At 34.1% G+C, this 22,096-nt stretch overlaps 1 protein-coding gene across 11 annotated transcripts in view; it reads right to left on the reverse strand.

Moving 5' to 3' along the window:
- The window catches only part of LOC119641395 (mitogen-activated protein kinase kinase kinase kinase 5), a 133,213-nt gene that overhangs the window by 27,167 nt on the left and 83,950 nt on the right, over positions 1–22,096 (reverse strand). For all 11 annotated transcript variants that reach the window (XM_038040024.1, XM_038040023.1, XM_038040026.1 and 8 more), the window contains one exon: positions 15,237–15,657. In XM_038040024.1, coding sequence (XP_037895952.1) covers positions 15,237–15,657 — 421 coding nt within the window. The remainder of the gene's footprint in view (positions 1–15,236; positions 15,658–22,096) is intronic.

Here is a 22,096-nt window from a genome sequence, read left to right on the forward strand (position 1 = left end):
TATATATATTCATTTAAACACGAGGGAAAGTTGAAATGATAGCAGATAAAAGCATTTTCTGTTCTTTAATTTCTTGACTTTATTTTTCATGCTCTACACTGAAGAAGAGACTTCTTCTCGAAAATGTAAATTAAGTTAAAAACCTAAAAATAATTCTATAGGATGATGTTTTTAATTAATGTCTGGATATAGTTTAAAAAGTGAATACTTAAGAATTTAAATTAGAATGGACAATAACAAGATTGGTTTTTGTGTCAGAATGCAGTTTGCTTTAGGTACGCTGTTGCTTGCGTCCGCATCATTCAGAACTACAACGCAATAGAAAAGTTTACTGCAGATTTTATATTTTTCTCATTTATGACAACCTACCGGCATCGATAAAGAGCATCACAATCTCACTGATGTTCAAGTTCTCACATAGAAAAGAATATGGGATATGAACAAGTAAGATAATTAAATTCGTTCCGAACCGAATCTTTTATACACATCACCGTTTACCGAAACAAGAGAAGGCAACAGAAGTAAAAGAAAAAAATTCTCATGTTCTATGATATAGAGCGGGCACAGTTGATTTCTTCTATTTGAGCGTTGCAGACTTGTCCATTGAAAAGTTTAGGTCAATTCCAAATCATTTTTGCAGACTTGTAGGCGATATCTTCATCTTCGCCAAGGAGAGAATATTTACGACGAATACTACACAGCTACGCAGATAGACAGATGGACAGACGAACATGATTACATGTATTCCAAACTTGTAATTCAATTTTGATGCACTATATAATATCGGTTTTCCCTTTTCTGTGCAAGGACGTTACAGCATCGCCCGTAGAGTATGCGTTCAAATTTTTGTACATTTATTTGCTATAGTTTATGAGTAACGAGCAAGAAAGTAATTTTTCATTCCTTTTAAAAAACAGAAATGTTTTTAGTTTACGTGATGCTTGGGGCGTATCCTTCAACTGATTTCGCCCATTTTCAATAACAACCTGCGTCCAAGAACTTCAAATGCAGCCAACAAATTCAAAGTCGATAGCTTTAGTTTTCCGCGTAGGAGAATGTTTACAACAGTAGGACGGACGGACGAACGGACATGCTTAAATTCAGAATTTGATTCAAAATTTGATGCTTATTTGTGGCATCTCTGATCCTTCCTTCTGAGAGTTGCAAACGTTTTCATAAAATGAATATACCTCTCATCCGTCGGTGTTGGGTGAAAAACGATATATTTGAGAATCTAGCGTAAGAGAGATGTCGTCGAAAGAAATATTCCACATTTTCAATTAATGAAAAATGCACACGCACTCGACTTGGTCCAAAATACACACAAACTAAACGCTAAGGTGCGCTAAGGTGGTTTTCTTTGCTATATCCGTTAGGATGGAACTAATACATGTACGAATGTATTTTGTATGACATTCGAATTTTAGGTAAATGAAATGACAACCAAAAGTCAAAAAAATATTTTTAGAAATAAAGAAAAGACAGACAAGGTATGTAGTAGTAATATGAAAATTAAAAGCGATACAAATGTACACAGCCGCAAACACGTGAAACAGAAGACGAACTTAGATTGGGAAAGCGTACATATAACTGCAAGATGAGTACTTAACAAACCATTGAACTTTTAAAAGTTTAATGATGAAAAAAATAAGAGGATAAAAAAAAAAAAACGGAGACTTTTGCGTTTGTTTACAGGCAAAGTACTCTCGTGCAAAGAGATACAGGTTAAAGGAAGAAATGAGAACTACTTTATATAACCACATACGTATGCACACACACACACACACACACACACAGACATCCACGCACGCACATACAGAAAGCAAAAACGTTTACTCATGTTACAATGCAACTCAGCACACAGCGAATAATATGACGGTTGATAAAAAAATAAAATGAAAAAAAACAAAAACAAACGAAGAGAAAAAGTAATTCAGGTGCATACCGGGTCGTATGATAGACAACAAATTTGTAGTAAGTTTTTTTTTTTTTCTCCTCTCATACACGGAGCTTGTCTACTGGCAAAGCATGTGCATATTTTTCCTCTCATATTGTTGGCTTAACTGCATATTGACGTGTATATGCGTAAGTTTGTGGTTGTATATGAGTTTGTTTTCGTATATCAAAACATTTTGTCGTTGTTGTTGTTGCTGTTGTTGTTGTTTTTACACTTAAATGAGTATGCCTTAAGGCTAGATGCATAGAGAGCTGAACAGAATAAAAAGCAAAAAAAAAAAAAAAAAAGGAAAATGGGAGTGACATGGAGATTCGGATTTGTGGCATAATAAGTGAACTGAATTTTTCGCTTCCTATTTATTTCAAATCTAAAAACAAAAAAGCAAAAAAAAAAAACATTTTTGTTAAAGTTAAATTTTTTAGGAAACATTTTGTTAGATTTTTTTTTCTGTTCCCTGTTTTTTTCTGCGAATATTATACGTAACATGTCAGAACGTTGTTACAAGCGATTTCATTTGCACAAATGTCTGTAAGAATTTATACAAGTGTCAGTGAAAAAGTGTAAAAAGAAAGAATGCTTTTCACGCTGTGTCGGGAGAAATGATTATGTTTTGCTGCCATGCAGGGTTCCATACCGTGTCTAACCATGTATGCAAGTCTGTTTGAAATGGCATTTATCTTTATCTTCTGCAGAACTATTTCCTCTTCCTTAGCGGAAGGAACTTAAAGAGGACAATATGTAAAGGTTTACTTCTATTACTTCGACATCTTGAAAGCACACAACAACAAACAAAAAAATGCATATTAAACATTAAATATTATACAGTTTATGAAGGGAGAAAAAAAAAACAAGCCTATCGGATTTCAGAGTTCGTTGTTACCTTTCGTTATTAAAGCAATCATTAGTGCAGTCACCAGTGTGCATCAAGGAAATTGCACGACTTAAGCCACTACTGCTAGGCTGATGTTGTGTACATTCGTACATACCTCACATTGGATCAGTGCATGAAAACTAACAGTAATTAATTGTTTTATTGATTGCTTTCAGAGATTATTTTAATTGTCTGCGCTAAGCTTCCTCTGCTCGAGAACTTAAAGACTTGAGGGTGACGACGACAGAATAATAGCCGGAAGTTTCTGGCTTTGTGGGCCTATTTTGCAAAGGATTAATTTGTAAGAAACTTCTGTCCTCCGAACCAATCTGTGAATAGAATTAAGGGGACTTTCATTAATTCTGTCCGCTATAACACTTTGGTCCCTCTTGCGGTGACGGAGATCGTCATAAGAGCTAACTGACTGTTCCTAATGGGCTGTGTAATCACAAGAGAAGTTTAGTATTGAGATGACGCCGCCTGAGCTTAGATATCTTAATAACTGCTAAGACTCCAAGCTGAGGATCTTGCCATCTTGATAAGGAAGAGAGCTGCCGAGAGGTTTCAAAGGGATTAATTTCTAATCATATTCTTGACTCTATTTATGATTGAACTTGGCGTTCGCGTGTATGACCTAACTCCGTGCCTGGCGTCGAGCAAAGAAAAAGGAAACTGGAGGGATTTTTCAGTTGCCTCTTTCAACGACGTAGGGCTGACTTGCCGGTCGACTTTGCCTATCAGCCCCGTTTCGCTTAGTTCTCTAACAAAAATTTAACTTATTGATTGCTAAAGCGTAAGTTATGAGTCATTTTCCATTCAAGATTATTTCGATGTCACTAATATTCTTAACATTCTTCGAAATATATTGTTCGGCATGAAGTTGACCGCAAGAAGGCATGACCTTGATACCCGAGTTGTCCTTAAAATGCATTGATGATCTACAAAATTGATGCAAAAATGTCTAGATGGCTAACTTTTTCGATCTGATGACAGAAAATGATTGTTAGAAGGAAAAATAGGAACTCACTTAGTTGAGCGTTTGAGATCCGAATAGCTTAGAAATTAATTGTAAGGCAACCGAAGGAGAAATCAGAGTAAAGTTTTTCTCTTTTCTTAATGTTTGAAGTCTATATAATCACTTTGGTCAATAAATACCAGGACTAAGAGGTATCAATTTTTTTGAGCAAAATTCAATTTTATTCATCAAGATAATTCTTTTTAAGATTGATACTGTGAGTTCAGCTCTCTGCCCTGTTCAAGTAATTTTTGGAAATTTCTTCCTTCAGTCAAACGAAAAGTGCCGCATAATATTCCCTATCAATCATTTTTCCCTTTCAAGTTAAGCGATGAAAACTTCTTGTCGATTGACTGCTGTCTTTTTAGTTTGTTTTGCACGGCGGCTTCCACCAGGATCTTCTCAATCGACTTCCGAATCGGGTTGGTCCATTGTCAAATATCGCATGAAAGAATAGATCCTGTTGCCGTTCAACATATAGCAACAGATAGCGCTCCAAATCGATAGCGAATGGGTGCTCTTGGTGTTGTGAACAAACGCGACGACTGTTTTGAAAACTGGTTTTCTCACACCCAAGTAGTATAAACACCGCCTTTTAAGTTCCTTAGAAAATGCCAAAGAATTGGCAACTTTTCTAATGTATACGTATGTCCCCATGACCTCATATAAAATCGAGAAACCGCAGCTAAGTAGTTGTTATCGATATGCAGCACTTTTTCCCAACCAGCGTCCAAGTTGAACGCCGTTGCGATATTTTATCAAGCCATGAAATCCTAATTTTTTGATAGCGTTCGAGAGCTACTTTTGTAGAAGCTTCTGTGAAAGCACACAAAGCAAAGTAAACAAACGACATATTGGAATTTTAAGAAATCCCCTTCGACCGATAGCGCTTGCTAAAAATAATGGATGTGTTCCGTGAAAACGACGTCGCTATGTGGGTTAGACTTAAAAATTATTGGCCGATGTATTGGTTTTAAAGAAATATTAATTATTTAAGATGACTCTAAACTTTCTCAATTCGCACTCATAGCATTATTAAAACGTGATAAAAAAGATATAAAAATATAAATAAAGATATAACAAAATTAAATTCCTTCGGAACCGAATCTTTTTATACTCATCACCACTGTTGTGCTGAAAAAGACAAAAAAAAAAAAGTAAAGGAACTAAATTTTCATATTCTATAATATGGAATGGGCGTGACTGATTTTTTCTATTTTCAAAATAAAAGATTTTGTTTTATAGCCATGGGGGCATTGCAGCCGTGCATTTTGAAAAGTTTAGGTCAATTCGAAATTGTTTTGCAAAATTTCTAGGCGATAACAAGAGAATGCTTATCACAAATACTAAAAAGTTGCGCAAACAGATAGATGGACAGACAAACAGGATGACATATTTAGGTGCAATTCAGATGTGAAACTGGTCAAGAATTTATATACTTATAGGAGTCTCCAGGGGGTGTTTCTGCACGTTATAAATGTATTGAGAAAAAACAGTTCAATTTTGATACACTATAATATTGGGTCAATTCTTTTAATTTTTGTGCAGAATTCCTACAACATCACGCATACAATATGCGTTCAAATTTTTATACATTTATTGGTTGTACTTCAAGAATAATGAGGAAAAAGCTAATTTTTCATTGATTTTAAAAAACAGAGATGTTCTCAATTTCCTTGGCACTTTGGGTATGTTCTTCGACCGATTTTGCCCATTTTCAATACCGAACTACTTCCTACGAAGTTTTAAAGTTTTTGCTAACTTAAATCTCCGTAGCTTCATTTTCACGGCCAGGAGAATGTTTACAACCGACATTACATATACGGACAGACGGTGAGACGGACAGACGGATATATATGCTTTTAAAATTTAAAGCTGATCAAGAATATATATACTTTGTGGGGTCTCTGATGCCTGCTTCTCGGCGTTGCAACCGTTTTGACAAAATGAATGCAACTCCCGTCCTTCGGTGATGGGTATAGAAAATAAAATAAAATAGTGGCAATAGTGCAACATTTTCTTTTCTCTTCCTTGTTCTCTATACTCCATTTTCATTAACTCATTAAAACTATACACATGTGTGATAACCAGTTACAGCGAAAACAGCACATTGCTTGTGGGCTCTTTCAACAAAAGTTTTTTAAACTCTATGCTAACAGTAAAAATTAATACAACAGCAATAGCACAACAGCAGTAACTGACACACGACCGGCCAGGCCATGCTACTATGTTAAATAAGTAAAGCTTGATTTCATTTTGGTTTTTGGTGGCGTTTTTTTTTTTTTTTTCATTTTTGCTTTCTATTCTCTTTCAAAAGTTTTATAAACAATATGTTTAGTATGAAAATATAGTTCTTGTACAAATGTGTTGCCTTCAACTATTTTATGTTATAACAAATGTTGTTTAAGCGGGAAGCGGAGAGCGCACACCGACTACGGTGAGCAAAAAAATGTACATAACTTTGTTGTTGTGCGTTATGGTTATTATGAGAAATGTATATTGTTTATATGAAAAGTATTTAAATTTAACTGTAAAATAAAATACAACAATAGAACATAAATGCTACTAAACGCATATTATAGCATGAACGTCCAGGAAAGTTTACACGAAAGTTAATGAACTAAAAGATAAAAGAAAACCCTTATCATTAAAAAAAAAAAAAAAAAAAAACAACATCCGAACAAATCTTTCTATGAAAAAAATTATAGAGAATCAGGCAGAAAGAGAATTATGAACAACTAGTTTTTAAAGGAGCGACTGGGCTCATGCTTTTTTAGTGAATAGATCGTAACAAACGGAAAATAAAGAAGAGACTTGTCCCGAATAGAGGGCATTTCCTCTTTTTTTTTTCTTGTAAACAACTGCGGCGATAACTTGATATGTATTGCGACTGGGTTTTCGGCTATAACATCTTTATAAAGTTGTATGTGTATATGTGTATGCATATGCATTAGTGTATGTATATAAATAAATATATACATATATATGTATACGAATATGTATGTACACGCATATTAGCATATGGATATATAATGGTTATGTACCTGTGTATACGTGTATGCATATATATAAGTATGCATAAGTATCTACACAGATATGGGCATATGCATATATACATGTATATGCATATGTGCATGTATTTATATATATATGCATTTATATGTGTATTTATATATGTATATGTATGTATATGTGTATGTATGTATGTATGTATGCATACACATATGTGTATATGTGTATCTATTTATACAATGTATATATACTTATAAATATACTCATGAATATATATATGTATATACATGTGTATATATTTATATTTGTCGTATATATATATATATATATATATATATTGGCGCACTCACCTTTTGTCCGAAAAATGCCTTAAAATTGTGAGCAATTTCAAGTCCCGAAATCAATGCACACTACATACTATTAATGCTCTGAAGTTAATCGTGGACGGGAGTTGAGAATGAAAAACAGGGCCATCTAAAGTCCACGATCGTGTTAACAAGTGTTATTGTCAGGCACGAAATCTTAAAGTTTAAACTCGTCACGGTAGCCCCAACGATTGATAGGAATCGCTCCACGCATATAGCAAATCATTTCCTCGCTACGGGCATTTGTAGAAACGCCCGATAAGGCGAATAATGGTTTTTTTTTTATCATATTTATTAATATTTCTTTGGTCGTTCATAAAATTTTTATATTTATTTATATTTTTTCCTGTCGCTGTTAACATTTCTTGACCATTAAATTGTAAATCAGTTTATGGTTAAGTCCAATAAAAACGGATTGCAATTAATTAACAAAGATTTTGAGAGAATTAACAAACATAAAATTTTCGTAATTCCTCGCGGCTTTAAAGTTTGCAGTTTGAGTGAATATTAGGCTCTCTTTAAAGTTTATACATATAACGCTTTATACATTTACGCATAAAAGCAAACTCGTTGTCATTTAAAGCCTTCTATATAAACCAAGTAAAAACGGTTACGGTTAGCCAATCAATCATTTATTAATTCCTTATTCATCTCTCTATTCGTTATTTATTTTATATATATATAATTAGTTTTGCAATAAAGCCAGGTAACGGCACCCTTTTCATGGGAGGCCTTATATCTAAACTTAGCGAGATTAACTCTCTTGCCAAATACCTTATCATTTTTCATCAATTTTCGTCATGATGTACTAAAAGTTAAGGTTTGTTGTCCCCCTATAATGGCTGGCTTCTCAGAAAAGACTTATAGAGCGTGTAACCCAAAAATAAAAAAAAAGGCAGCCTTCACTATAAGATATTAAAAACTGCACCTTATTGCCTTACAAAGGCTTACCTGTCGCAGGAATGATTACATGGAAGCGAGTTTACAAGCCAAACCGAAATCAGTTCAAAATTCTGGTCACAGTTCAAAATTCTGCGGCGAAATACTATTTAGTTGTTCGCAAAGTCGTTTCGTTTTTCGCAACAGTCGCTATATTTGTTTTTTTTTTCACAGCCAACTTGACATTTGAGGCGCACTATTTTCATATATCCGATACCTGATATCGAAAATCGAAAGCAGTATTTTCGGCGCAGTTTCCTTCTGTTACTAGAGAAAGACAAAAGTGACGGTTAATGAGCAGGGAGTGCGCTAAAACTAGGTTGCAAAATCTCGTATCTCGCTAGGAGCTGATAAAGACAAAATAAAGGCATTCCTTGAGAGTTTCGCTCTATTGAATTCTGTTGTTTTGGATAATTGATGATTACACGCTCTAAAGAAATCGACTTTTGTTTTAACCAAAAAAAAAAAAAAAAAACAACATTTCTTCCGATTTACCCAATTTTACCGAATATTACTTAACGAATTTTGTCGTATCAGTTTAACAAGCACATATGTGGATAGATAGTCGGGCAAATGATTGGATCAAAAAATGTTCCCGAATGGATTGATGTAAGCCTTTTTGGCTGCTGCGTAAACTTAATATACCTTATACCATCGGCAGTGTAGTAGTAGTAGGTCACCCCAAAAATAAAATTAATTAAAATTTTTGTATTAAATCTAAGCAATCATTGTCGAAAAAATTTTTAAGTTTTTATTGATTAGATTTAATGCTATGGATCCATGAGCAAATGAAATTATAAAACGACTTTGCAATAACGTCTCGGAGCCGTTGGGAGAGAGCAAATTTATAGCAATGAATTTCATGATTCTCAACTTTAAAGAAAATTGCTAGTTTTCCTTTCAACAGAGAAATTTGAAGACGACATTAAACGCTAATAACGTACATAGCAACCATAAATCACAAAATTTGGAGACAAATTTGCAAATATTCTGCATCATACCATGCAGTGAAAACTCTACTAAGACAGATAATTACAGTGTGGAACGTTTTAAAACATGATTTCGGATGGAAATGTTAACACTTCTCGTAGAACTCGTTTTAACAATTTTTTAATTCAAACGCACTAATAATACTATGTCATATTCACTGTTAAAGCCTTTGCCCCTATTCAAGATAAGTCAATGAATGTTGTATCACGCACTCTCCAATGTAAGAATGCCATAACCTTCCCTGTCGACTTTTGTGTTTTAGATCGCTTTGGAGGGCCGCTTGTAGTGCAGTAACAGCTTCAAGCAGTTGTTGCTTTTCGTCAAAAGTGAACAGAGAGCGCTTTGCAAGTGTTCACGCGAAACATGCCTTCTGATATTATTAGGATATCAGTTTCACTTTTCGGCCTTCGAAAAGACTTCGGTACAATTTATTTATGTTGTCCGGAACACCCGTCGAATTTAGGCGCACACAGTGCTAAGACTTTGTTTAATGTTATCAAATTATCCACAAATTTATTTCTTCGACAAACACGAGTCGTCATAGCATCTTTTAAGCCGTTGTTGATTGGGAACGGTATTTCTTTCATTGGAGCATTCTCCATTCTAAGTTTTGCTTTGTTTGGAAAGCAAGAAGTAAAAGTAGCGTCGCTGAAACAAATCAAACTTGTAAGCTAATGGTCGAAATATCAAGAAAATTTCTTTTGAATTTTGGCACTTTCTGAAAATCATAAGGATTCATCAATAGCGGTGACAGCTATATGTAATTCTTCGAACTTTTTGAATGATGTGTTAACGCATGCACGTGTATATTTATGCACAGTTCACTGTAAAGATGGCCGTGTAGCAACAACACCACTAACACTATTTTAATTTACAGGTAAAAATTATAAAAAAAATGAAAAATACCAGTGCACGTGACAACTGAATTCAATCCTTTCGTCCTTCCTTTACATAAAATATTATTGATTTATTCAGCGTACGCCGACGCTAATCAGGGAGCGCTCAAAATTCCTCGAATGAATTTTGTTGTGTATTTAAAGAAATCTGTGGACGAAGCTCTCCAAATACATTCAGAGGCTTATGGTGATGCTGCTCCATCATATTCCAACTGTCGTTTTTGAGTTCAACGGTTTAAAAGTGTCGACACGAATTGACTGAAAATGCCATTTTTTGGCTACTTGTTGCAAGAGTTGTCCACGATACGCTGTTGTAGTTCGAATGGGAACTAGCTCTGCCGCATTCAGCATACTCCTGATTGCCATTTGTTCAGGTCGGTGCAGCATGGCTTGGTTGGCAATGGCGGGTCCGCGATGTCGAAGAAGTGCGAAAATGGCTTGGTGGCCAAATCGCTATCAAACCAATACAAGTTCATTCGCCATATTGTCAAAAATATATTGTAAAATATTGTAAAAAATGATGGAAACTATTTTAATTAATATTTTCTGCACCAGTTTTCCACAATGAATGCATTTTTCCAGTGAAAAAGTGATCAAAATTTTCGCAAACACTATCAATACAATAACAATACAGTTTGCAAAAATTAGAAAAAAGCAAAAAAAAATGGAAAAACAAAACCTTTAAAAATGGCCCACTTGACGTATGAATGCTGGTTGCTATCATGATTTTATAGCAAGTATTCGCTCACCGCTTACACAGAGATATAAAGAGCGAAAAGGCGAACGAAATTGCAAAAAAAAAAATAAATAAATAAATAACAAAAACAAAAAGAATTTAAATTAAGATGAAAATAAAGTACTTAAGTGCAAAATTTATTTTAATTAAATAACATTTCAAGTGTTCATTTCGAACTTTTTAATTAAAAAAAAATTTCGTTTCTTTTTTTTGTTTTTTTTTTATAATTTTTCGACTTTATAATGAAAATTTAACAAATTCATTAACACTATACAAGTAGATTTATTAATGCAATCATATGAGGTGCTTATGTATGCACGAAATGTATTATGATTTTAAATTAGAGAGGAACAAAGTGTCGGTAGACCAAGTACTAAAACTATAGAATAGAATTTTTTTTTTTTTTTGTCTAAACAACAAACAAATGTTTGCGGTTTAGGCCGTAGCGAAAATTCTCCCGATAAAATTTACATTTTATGGTCATAACAAAAAATATTTTAAATAAACATAAATTTTATATAAATATTCAAAAAATATTTATGCTTTACGGTTTTTTTTTTTTTTTTGATATGAACGAACGTTAAATGTCATAAATGAATTTGCATCTATATCAGTGAATATATTGCGAAATATGAAGAATATAAATTTTGGGTAGAAGAGAAGCGCGGTCAACAGCGCTATCGAGCAGTTGTGCTAAATCAGTCAGTCTTCCGATATTTCGCCTTTTTTTGTTCAATTTCATATTACTTCACTCTCCGCTTAAGTTGGATGAAATGTTTAATTCTTACTTTGTATGATCATTTTGTCTAAGTTCGTGGGCTGATGCATAGCACCGTCCTTAACTGGCGAGCCTTATAAATAACTACCATTCCTTCTTTCACATAATCCTTCGAGCGCAAGACTTCTCGTCTCCTTTTATGTTATATTTTTATCGGAAAACTTTAATTTTCTTATAGTTTTCTGGTTGCAAATATCGCCAGGATTTGTTCGCTTTCTTAAAAAAGATTATGATAGCAGTTCATTGTCGGCCTTTTTTCGAACTTCATGGAAGAATTTTTTGCTCGTTGATAGCACAGTTGGGGACTAATTTCATATAACGATTTTGTATAGTATTTTTTGCTTAGAGCCATGTTAGCAAAGTAGTGAATAAATATTATCTAGTTTTTGCTCAAAAAAAAAAAATAAATAAAATAAACGAATTCAAAGCGTTTTTTGTAGCAAATGAAAGCAAATAGTTGTTAATTTTCTTTATAAAAATGGTATACGTATATATATATATATATATATATGTGTGTGTGTGTTTGTGTGTATTTGTGTACTCGCCAAAATAAATAACCTTGAAATGGTGTCAGAAAGAAGAAAAAAGTAAAAAAAAAAAAAAAAAATAATATAAATTTATAAAGAGATACGTGCTGGAAAGAGGAGCTTAACGATGTTGAATTTGTTGAGCAAATTTATTTTGGCCTAAATTCAAAGTATATTTGCATATAAATAAGCGGAACCGGAAATAAGGGAAATGCACACACACTGTGCGAAGAATATATACAAAAACTTTAAATGTGTTTGTATGTAAATATGTGCACATATGCTTAAGCAAAAAAAAAAAAAAAAAAAAAAAAAAAAAGAAGATGCATTAGTAATGTGTGATAACATTGATAACGTCAACAGATATCAGACCGAGCCAAATTCGAGCAATAAAAAAGCCTAAAGTCCGGAAGATGTTATAAATTAACAGGAAATGAGATTTATATGTAAAAATTTGTATCTAAGAATTTTCTCTCGTTCCCCCCCTCTCGCTTTTCGTTGAAAACATAAGAGGAATAGAAGAACTATTTAAAAAGACTTATTCAGATGATCGTGGGGTAAGACGGATGGCTCTACCGAATGGGAAAAGAAAGATAAATGTTTCGAACTGACATATACATCTCAGAACTCCTGCTTTCATAGCCTACTTTATAAAGCGAATGAATATCGGATTTGCCCTTGGCTTGATGAAGGCAGTAAGATTCTGAATCGAATAACAGTACTTTTGCAGCGAAGCCGACTTCAGTCATTTCAATGAAAACGATAGCATGAGAAACATGCTTTTAAATTCATTTAATATGTTTGTCTGTCCGTCCAGCAGTAGTTTATTGTGGGGGCATTCACAATCGTGTCATGTTATTTGATGATCATAGATTAAATTTCACATTCGGCGCAAACTTGACTCAACTTATAATCATATATATATTGATCTGATGTTTTATATAAAAACATTTCGAATTCCGAAAGCTTCCTTACCTTAGCTTAAAGTCTCACTTGAGTTAATAATTATTCATGAAAGATTGCGTAACTATTGACTTTTCGGGCATAGCGAACTCTCGCAGTAACAACTGCAGAGGACTATTTGAGATTATTTGTAGCCAGCCTAGGCTCGTTCTCGTACATTATAAAAAACTTTTTTTTGATATATTTCTACAGTGAATTTAATACTTTTTGTTTCATATTCTCTTTTACCTTCAGGTTAATTATTTGCCAATTTGCTAAGCGAAACCAAAATATATATAAAAAGAAAAACGTGAAACTCTTTCCCAAGTGTCCGACAGATGCAAAGAGAATTGTAAAAAGCAGTCTCTTGACAAATTTTAATGAAACTTTATTTTCACTTGTCTCTTCTTTACTTTTCCTATTTGATACTACATAAACAATTTTTATTTAGGGGCGTCCTGCTGTCAACTGTTGGTTTGTTTTCTTTACAAATTACCCCCTTCTTCACCGTTTAATTAAATTTTGCAACATTTTTTTTAGTCCTCGGCATATAAGTTCAACGGCCTTGCAAGCAAATGAAGATTTATTTTTAAAATAAATCTTTAGTAAGACTAACAGAGGGAGAATGAATGGTTGTGTAAATTCTCTTTCCCATTATAATTGCTTTCTCCATTCCATTCTGTAAATGTCAAGGACCAACTTTGAATTCTAACTAATTCGTTTCCCTTGCCTCGCTCCTCTTAGTAAAATTCAGAAAGAGCGGAAACTTCTATATACACACAAAATATTGAAATTTGCCCATATGTGCGTTCAGATCTGTATATACTGCAGACCAAGCTTGCAACTAAACTAAATCTAACGACAAAAAATGCTCCGATACGATTATTATTGACCATTAAATCGCTATCAAATGTTTGGACGGACGGTGGGTCGTATCTTTATTCGACGAATTTGTGATTTTAACTCAGTTGAAGTGCTTCGATCTCGCGACATTCGAGGTCAACTTACGACCTTCTTTCCAGATAAAAACTTTCTGCGGAGATCAAGCCCAGTTGTAAGTAAACGGCTAAGAAAAGCAGCGACTGTGATGATGACGCAAGAATAAAGAAAAAGAGAAAACTTCTCATTATCTCTTTTCAGTTCAGGTTGAAGAGTATTTGACGAAATTATAAAACACAAGATCTATCTAGCGCAAGGCGCTGCAGATGTTGCTCTATCTCACGGGTTTCTTTGTAGACGAGTTTCCATACCAACTTCCATCATTCATTCCATTATTCAAGCCCCCCCTCCCCCCAACCAGAGAATCTTGGCAAGCGCCAATCTGCTGTTTAACCGATACTGTCACCTCTACCCGCCTAAGCAGGATACTCGTGACTTTGTGAACGGGCAACCTAATCCCTGTGAATTCCATAGTTCCTAACATCGGCACGCGTGTGTCATTATGTTCGTAATTTCACACTTGCATTTTGCATACCGGGCAAGACACCCCTACTACTGTCCCCCTTGGATTTATTGTAGTAGGAGAAGCAATCAACTCAGCTACGCCAGACACCCATCACGCTACACTATGATTAGCTTTTCTACAACGTACTGGTTGTGTAGCTGACTACAGTGATGAGGAATTCTGCACCCCTGATACTTTTGAAGACTCCCCAAGGAAAGGAATCCCGTCGCCGGGCAACCAACCTAACGTGACAAGGAATTTGTGCTTTGCATTTCCAAGGCAAATAATAGATTGTCGGGAAAATTATGTCGTATTTAACTATCTGGAGAAAACTTCGCCGTCAGGTCAAGGCAAGCGCACTTGTGCTTTCGCTTTCAAACTTAACCTCTTTATCTTTCAATTTAACTTCTGGAATGCGTTTAATAAACTTTAAGCCACGCTATCTATTCTCATAATTTGGAAAGTCTTAACCAGAAAAGAGACAAGTGGGGCCATAATTGAATGATTAATGGATAATGTTACGCCCATATAAAGTTTATACGTTGCTTGGAGCATCGCAGGCGTATTTAGATATTTCCAGGACCCTGTCACATGAGGAGTTCATCGAATCTCCATCGAATTACTAACAACCGCACAATTAGTGCAACTTTACAAAAATCCCACACCTGATTGCTCGGTATTTTTGAAAAAGATTCAGGATCAGATTTACATCGACACAATTATAAAACGAACATAAAAAAAAATTACATAATTCCATTACTTACCTATGAAACTTTTACGTTTATTTATTGTTGCTGTTATCTGGGCAGATACACCGAAATCGGCCAGCTTAACATCACCGTATTCGGTTAATAATATATTGGCGCCTTTAATATCACGATGCATTTTACCCATGGAATGCAGGTACTCAAGTCCTTTTAGTGTCTCGCGACACATGTAGGCAATTTGTTGTTCTGACAATGGTCCAGTTACTTGATAAATGTCTTGCAGACTACCACCACCACAATATTCCATACAAATCCACAATTTATCACGACGCAAATACGAGCCATAGTAGGCAATAATGTTGGGATGGCGACAATCACGCATCATAATAATTTCTTGTTGTATGATTTGTATGTCATCGGTGGGTTCAAGTTTTATCACCTTAATGGCGGCCAGTTCGTTGCTTTGTATACGTTTTGCCTGAAACGAGACGTAAACGAAAGAACGAAATGGAAAATGATAATGAGAGAGGAAATGAGAAAAAGTTCAATAAGAATTTTTTGTTTTTAATAACATTTTTCTTATCATTTCTTTTTTTTTTTTTTTTTTTTGCGCAGTCATTACTAACAAATAAATGTTTTATGCAAATTTTCGGAATTTCCAATTTTCGACTTTTTTTTATTTTTTTTATATTTTTTTTTGCAAATATTTGAAAAATAATTTTTGCTCAAATTTTATGCAAATCGAAGATTGAATAAAGGAAAACTCGATTTAAAGCAACAAAAAAAAAACTTAAATATATGTATATATATATATATATGTATATAAATTTGCAAAATCGATTTTATAATCAAATTAAGCGGCTTGGTTGAGTTCAAATATTGCCCACGTTCACCTCCCTTCTTTCTCTTTTCAAACTATTACCGCTTACCGCTTACCACTTCAAATACAAAGTTGAACATAGCCACTGTTTAGTTCTTTACTTGTCCCGGTTTGTTTTTCCGATTATTGTAACCTATTTATTGTAAGTTGGCGCAGTTTGAAGGTTCTATTCGGTTGGCCATTACGATCATCATCATCATCATCATCATCATTATATATTACATACTTATATACACAAGCATAATTTGTTATTTGTTTACAGGTCAACGATTTTCGTTATTTTCCAAAAATGTATTTATTAAGTTTCCATTCTATCCTACTCCTCCTCATTTGATTGCTCAAACACTTCAATTATACTCTCCTCCTCTCTATTGGTATGGGTAGGTAGGTATGGGGGTACTATCATCATTTATTCGGATAGTGATGGCGACTGCGACGGTACTGCATACTAATGGCTAGGTTAGTTTAGCTTGTTATTCGTCTTCTCTTCGCTTCTCTTTACACCACTACGCTATGATACTCTTTCGTTTACTTTTTTTGTTTTTTTTTTTGTTTTTCTTTTCTTTTTTTTTTCTCAATTTCAAGTTTTCAATTTGTTGCCGCAATAATTGTATTCATTCAATTTGAAAATTGATGGCACAGACAGTAAAGTACGTTATAAGTATATATATATGTACATATATATATATATGTGTATGTGTACTTGATGTAACTTTTGTTTGTACTCCCCTCGCTATTTACATAGAATTTGGTTTTAATAGCATAATAATACATGAATAATTGCAAAAATAATAAATTTGCGTTTATTTCTATTCTCTTCTCTCTTTTTCTTCGTTTTTTCTTTTTTTTTCTTTTTTTTTTTTTTTTTGCTCCCAATGACTTGTACAAATATGCAAATGAAATTGTGCATAATGTACGAGTGAATAGAAAATGTTACCTTGAAAAAATGTAATTTCGCAAAAATTAATTTGTATTCAATTTAAAGAATCTTTTTATTTCGATTGTTGCTTTCAAGTGAACGGATAACAATTGAAATACTTTTGCGAGAGATATAATTATGAGACCGATAGCATTAAAAAAATAATTGATTATCAATTTGTAAATGTTATATGAGCCCCGGGCGGGCATAGTGAAGTGTTTTAGGCAAATTGAAGAGAAACACTTGTAATGAGTGAGAAGATTAGAAAGGGCCGCAAGAGATGACAATAGACAACTAATTGATTACTAAAATTCAATTCTTCTTGAGAGTGCGAAGAAGAAAAAATAAACACTAGAAAAAGGAAAGTAATGTTTAAGATATATATATATATATAATGTGGATCATGGTGAATATATTTCTTAAAAAAATCTTAAAAATTTAATTAAATTAAAAAAAAAAAAAATCCCATTTTAGTTTTTCCTTCTTTTCTCATTTTCTTTTCACTTTTTTCTCCCTTGTTTAGCTGTTCTTTCAAACATAGAACGGAAGGAAAAAAGAGAAATTTGCTATCTATTCAAGACACTCTCACACCATTGGAGTGTTACTATTAAATATATATTAATTTTATCATTCGGATTGGCTCACCTTGGTGTATGCGTTAGAGACTCGTGATAATACACGCTAAGCCTGGCGTAGTATAGTCCGCAGAGCAGCACATACATTGATTAGTAAACAGACAAGCTTAACAGTCTTTGCTTTGGATTATAGAAACAAGGGAAGAGATGATGCAGTTTATTATCTCTCTTATATGTACCAGGTGTGTGTACATATGAAACCGGAAGATTTTATTCGATATATTGTACACTGCTAGCTATTCATTTTTCCCACTTGTGTGTGTATTTGTGTTTGCCAAAAATCCAATACAAGCACTCCGGCTCTGTTGAGGCAAATTAGTTAACGAGATTCTTTTCGTGCATCTTCATAAGAAGTGATGCAATGGTCAGCAAGTGCGTGTCCCGGCAATGTAAACAAGTGGCGATCGGAAGGACATGAGTTTGTTGAGGTAGACGTCTGGACTTCCCGGCACTTGCTGGTTTCGCGCTTCCACTATATCGCGAAGTAGAACTTTTTACGCAGATGAACGGACGGACGGCGAGTGATTCATACCAATTAACTGGTGTTCGTAGAGTTCGGTATTCACCAGACTTTAACAGCAAATATTAGACGGCACTCATCTGCCTATCCCCCTTATCCTTCCAATGCGATTCAGGCTTGCAGCCAAAGTGGATGGTACACCTGAATTTGCATATCAAGGACATACATCCTGCTTCATAAGCGGCGTTACGGCTATCTGCAGGCAAATTCCGATTTCATATTTACATGACTGAGCGTATATGTGCGCGTTCTAGAGCAATATTTAGAAAGTTTTACTTTTCCGATCAATTTAGTAAATAAAAAAAAAAGGATAGTTGAAAACAATTTCAGTGACATAATGGCCGAAGAAGAAGCAAAAATTTGCTTAGGGTGTATGAGTAAGTGTTTTTCATTGCTTTTATCTTCAAAAAAAAAAAAAAAAAAAAAAAAAGATGTCGTTTTATTAAAACACATATATATATGTACATATATCTGACCTTTGTTAAGGACGAATGTATACAAAAGTAAAAAAGCAAAGAGTTAAAAAGCAAACAAGAAATTGAATGAAAGTTAATTTTCATTGGATAGAAAAAAGGTCAAAGGTGTTAGTAAATGTAAGTTATATTTTCTGTACTGAGGTATTCGCACGACAAAGCATGCTATGCGGGAAGCAAGAAAATCTATAGGACACATGCATAAGAGCTAAATGAACTACTACCGCTCCCGTCAAGTACCACAATCAGGCATAAAACTATTAATGAAAACCGTATAAAAAGTCAAGCGGAAAAGGATTTTTATGAAGCAGTAAAAAAAAAAAAAAGAAGAAAGAAGAAAATAAAAAGGATTTACTACTAAACGCGAAAGAGGTAGGGATGATGATAAAACACGCAGCATTAGCTGTGTGGAATTAATTAACAGAGTAAAGGAAAGGGAAACCTAATGAAAGCACTGGAAGATTTATTTAAATACACACATACACAAAGGCACTTAGCGGAGAAACTATGCAAATATGTATAAAGAAGATGATGATGATGATGATCATGATGATGCCATATGCACTTAAGACGTGACTCGGCATCTAAGTTTTTGTATTATGTTTGGAAAAATGCTTTTTCATCAAAATTGACAACAAAGATAAGGAAAAAAAAAAAAAAAAACGAACTTTATAATAAAATCTTGGAAAAATAAACATTGAAAAGAATTCAAAACATATCCATTAACTAATCCCTGAAATATATGCTCACCACAAAATGCAGATAAAAACCACAAAAACAGACTTTAATATTTTAATCCTACCGAATGACACAAATAGATTTACACACATACACATATATATACGCACACATATACACGAACACCCTTGTATAAACAAAAACCAACAAAACGAAATGAGAATAAGTTAAGAAAGCCTGTATACGCTTTAAGACGAATTTCAAATACTTCCCACGGATGGTAATGCTGTATAATGCATATATTCGAGTATCGGTCAAATTTTTCATTTTTAAAACGCGCAAGAGGAAGTATGGAAGGACCGATCTTAGCTGCCTACAAGTAAAACGTTCTTTTAGGCGAATGAGTTCTAGAATTTGAACGACTTCTATGCCGTCTTGTTATATTCTAGACCCCTTTCGGACATATTATGATGCAAGTAACTTACTAACATTTAACTTGAAGAATACCTGCTAACAGATGAAGGGGGCTGCATACGTAGCAGGATCAAGCTCTCAACTGCTTGCACTGTCAAAATTTTATAAGGACTAGTTTATTGCCGCTTCAACCGCGCTTGTGAAAGTGTGTAATTTTTCAGTTGAAACAATTATTAGGTTAGGGAAGTTAGTGTTAGGCTATTTTCTGGATAGGTTTGATTTTTGTTATGCGAAAAATAAAGCGTCAAAAGTTGATTGTTTTCTAAAGCGAATTTCGTGTAAGTGAAATATGTGAATATGTTAGTGAACATCCATGTTGTCTGCGATTCTATTAAAAACTTTGCAATTGATACGTATAGCACCAGAATGACTGTCTTTCTTCTGGCCGATCACCAAGGTAATCCTTGATACCGGAAAACCATTGGTTCGCATATAATTCAAAATGTGAATAACTCAGCCGAATTTTTAGCTATGAAGCGTGCACTGCATACCAGTTCCATTTTCTATTTTTATCTTCGGGTGATCCACCTGAGTGACCAAAGGCGAGGAATCTCGAATAGCAACTCCATGATCGTAGGTGCCAATTTCAAGTGCTGTAGAGTTTTTAATAAAAGCCGATAGCCTTAGATGCTAGTGCTTGTCAGACTTTAGTCTTAGAATTTATTACTTTGGCGAAATCAATAATAATAATAATATGTTCGGGTGATGACAAAAACCCATCGGTTCGAATATAATTCAAAATATGAATAACTGAACTGAGTGTTTAGCTATGAAGCGCCCGCTGCATACCAGTTCCATTTTCTCTTTTTATCTTTGGGACTTTTTTACCATATGCGTGCTTCAAAGCTGTAGCGCGGTTTATTACTTAACGTTGCAAACGGAATGATAAATTAAGAATGTTTGGATGTTGATTACACAAGCAACCAAGGGATTAGGTTTTGATAAACAGGATCATTGTTTACTGCTTTAGCACTGAGTACTCAAAGCACTCACACAAAACAACAAAACCCGCAAAAAAAAAAAAAAAAAAATTGAAAAGCATATAACGAAGTTGAATATCTTTCAAACCGAATCCTTTCACAAAGGAGACCTATCAGTTTCTATGGTGTGCGTGTTTTTGTGCCGGTTATCGGTTGAAAAAAAAAGAAAAAACAAAAAAAAAAAACAAAACCAAAAGACTGTACACGTACGTAGTAATGTTTTCAAGCCTTTTAGCTAAAAATGCTTACAATTGAAATTGAATTCTATCAAGCATTTTATTGGACACGCACGCTCAGACACACACACACACACACACACACACACACACACACACACACACTCGTATTGCATCACACAAGCTTTTATTCGCTGATTCTTACACATTTACATATGCATGCATGACTAACTGCTCCGGTAAATGGTTATAGTAATGCGGACATATGGATTATATGGCAAATTGGCCTTAAAGCGTATAAAAATATTGATGCATATGCGCATACATATATCGATACCATCGTAATAAGGATTAATAACAAGCATCACTGGTCAACTGGTCGATTGTAATCTTTGTTAAAATATCACTGTGTCTGTGTGTTCATTTGTGTGTGTGTGTGTGCATTTATTTGCGTACATGCTTACACTTAATACGCTGTATAACGACTTACTTGCTTGAAGGCTAGTGAAAATTATTGATAAAACTTTTGTAAAAACAACGGAAAAACCCCAAATTAGATCATTATATAATTTTCCATTATCATTGAAATTATCTGTAAAATAACGAATAAAGGATTTAAGGAATAAATGTATTACAAGGTATTAAAGCAAACTCACATTTCAACGACGAAGTAATAAAGCGATTCGTACTCAGTCGATTGCTTTTCGAGAAAGATTATCTATACGCTCGACTATGAAAGATACGATGAAATAAGGCAAAAAACAAAGCAAAAGATTCCAAAGACAACAGCAAAAGACTATAGAGAATACCGCAAAAGCACGTAAAGCATGTTTTGTAAAGGACGGAATCCGAGAGAAATATTTATTTCAAATTAGAAGAGGAAACCCAGCCCCGAATCAATTTAATCGTAAAAACTAATCCGATTACTTCCCATCTTACGACCAGTGCCTGTAACCATATCAGGTTAGGCCTGCCTTCATACAACGGAAGAATTCTAGCGGCATCCTATGGCCAACCGCGTAAAGCAAAGCGAAAGAAAACTTCTCTCAACAGATGCAATTCGATCAATGTGACATTTGTAATAAGATGGCCACGCAATGACGGAGTATTTCAAAATCGAGCGAACAAGCGCAGTATATAGATAAGTATACGTGCCATTAAATTCTTTAGCCCATCTTTTAA

Source organism: Glossina fuscipes, unplaced genomic scaffold, assembly GCF_014805625.2.
Source record: "Glossina fuscipes isolate IAEA_lab_2018 unplaced genomic scaffold, Yale_Gfus_2 148, whole genome shotgun sequence".
Lineage (NCBI taxonomy): Eukaryota > Metazoa > Arthropoda > Insecta > Diptera > Glossinidae > Glossina > Glossina fuscipes.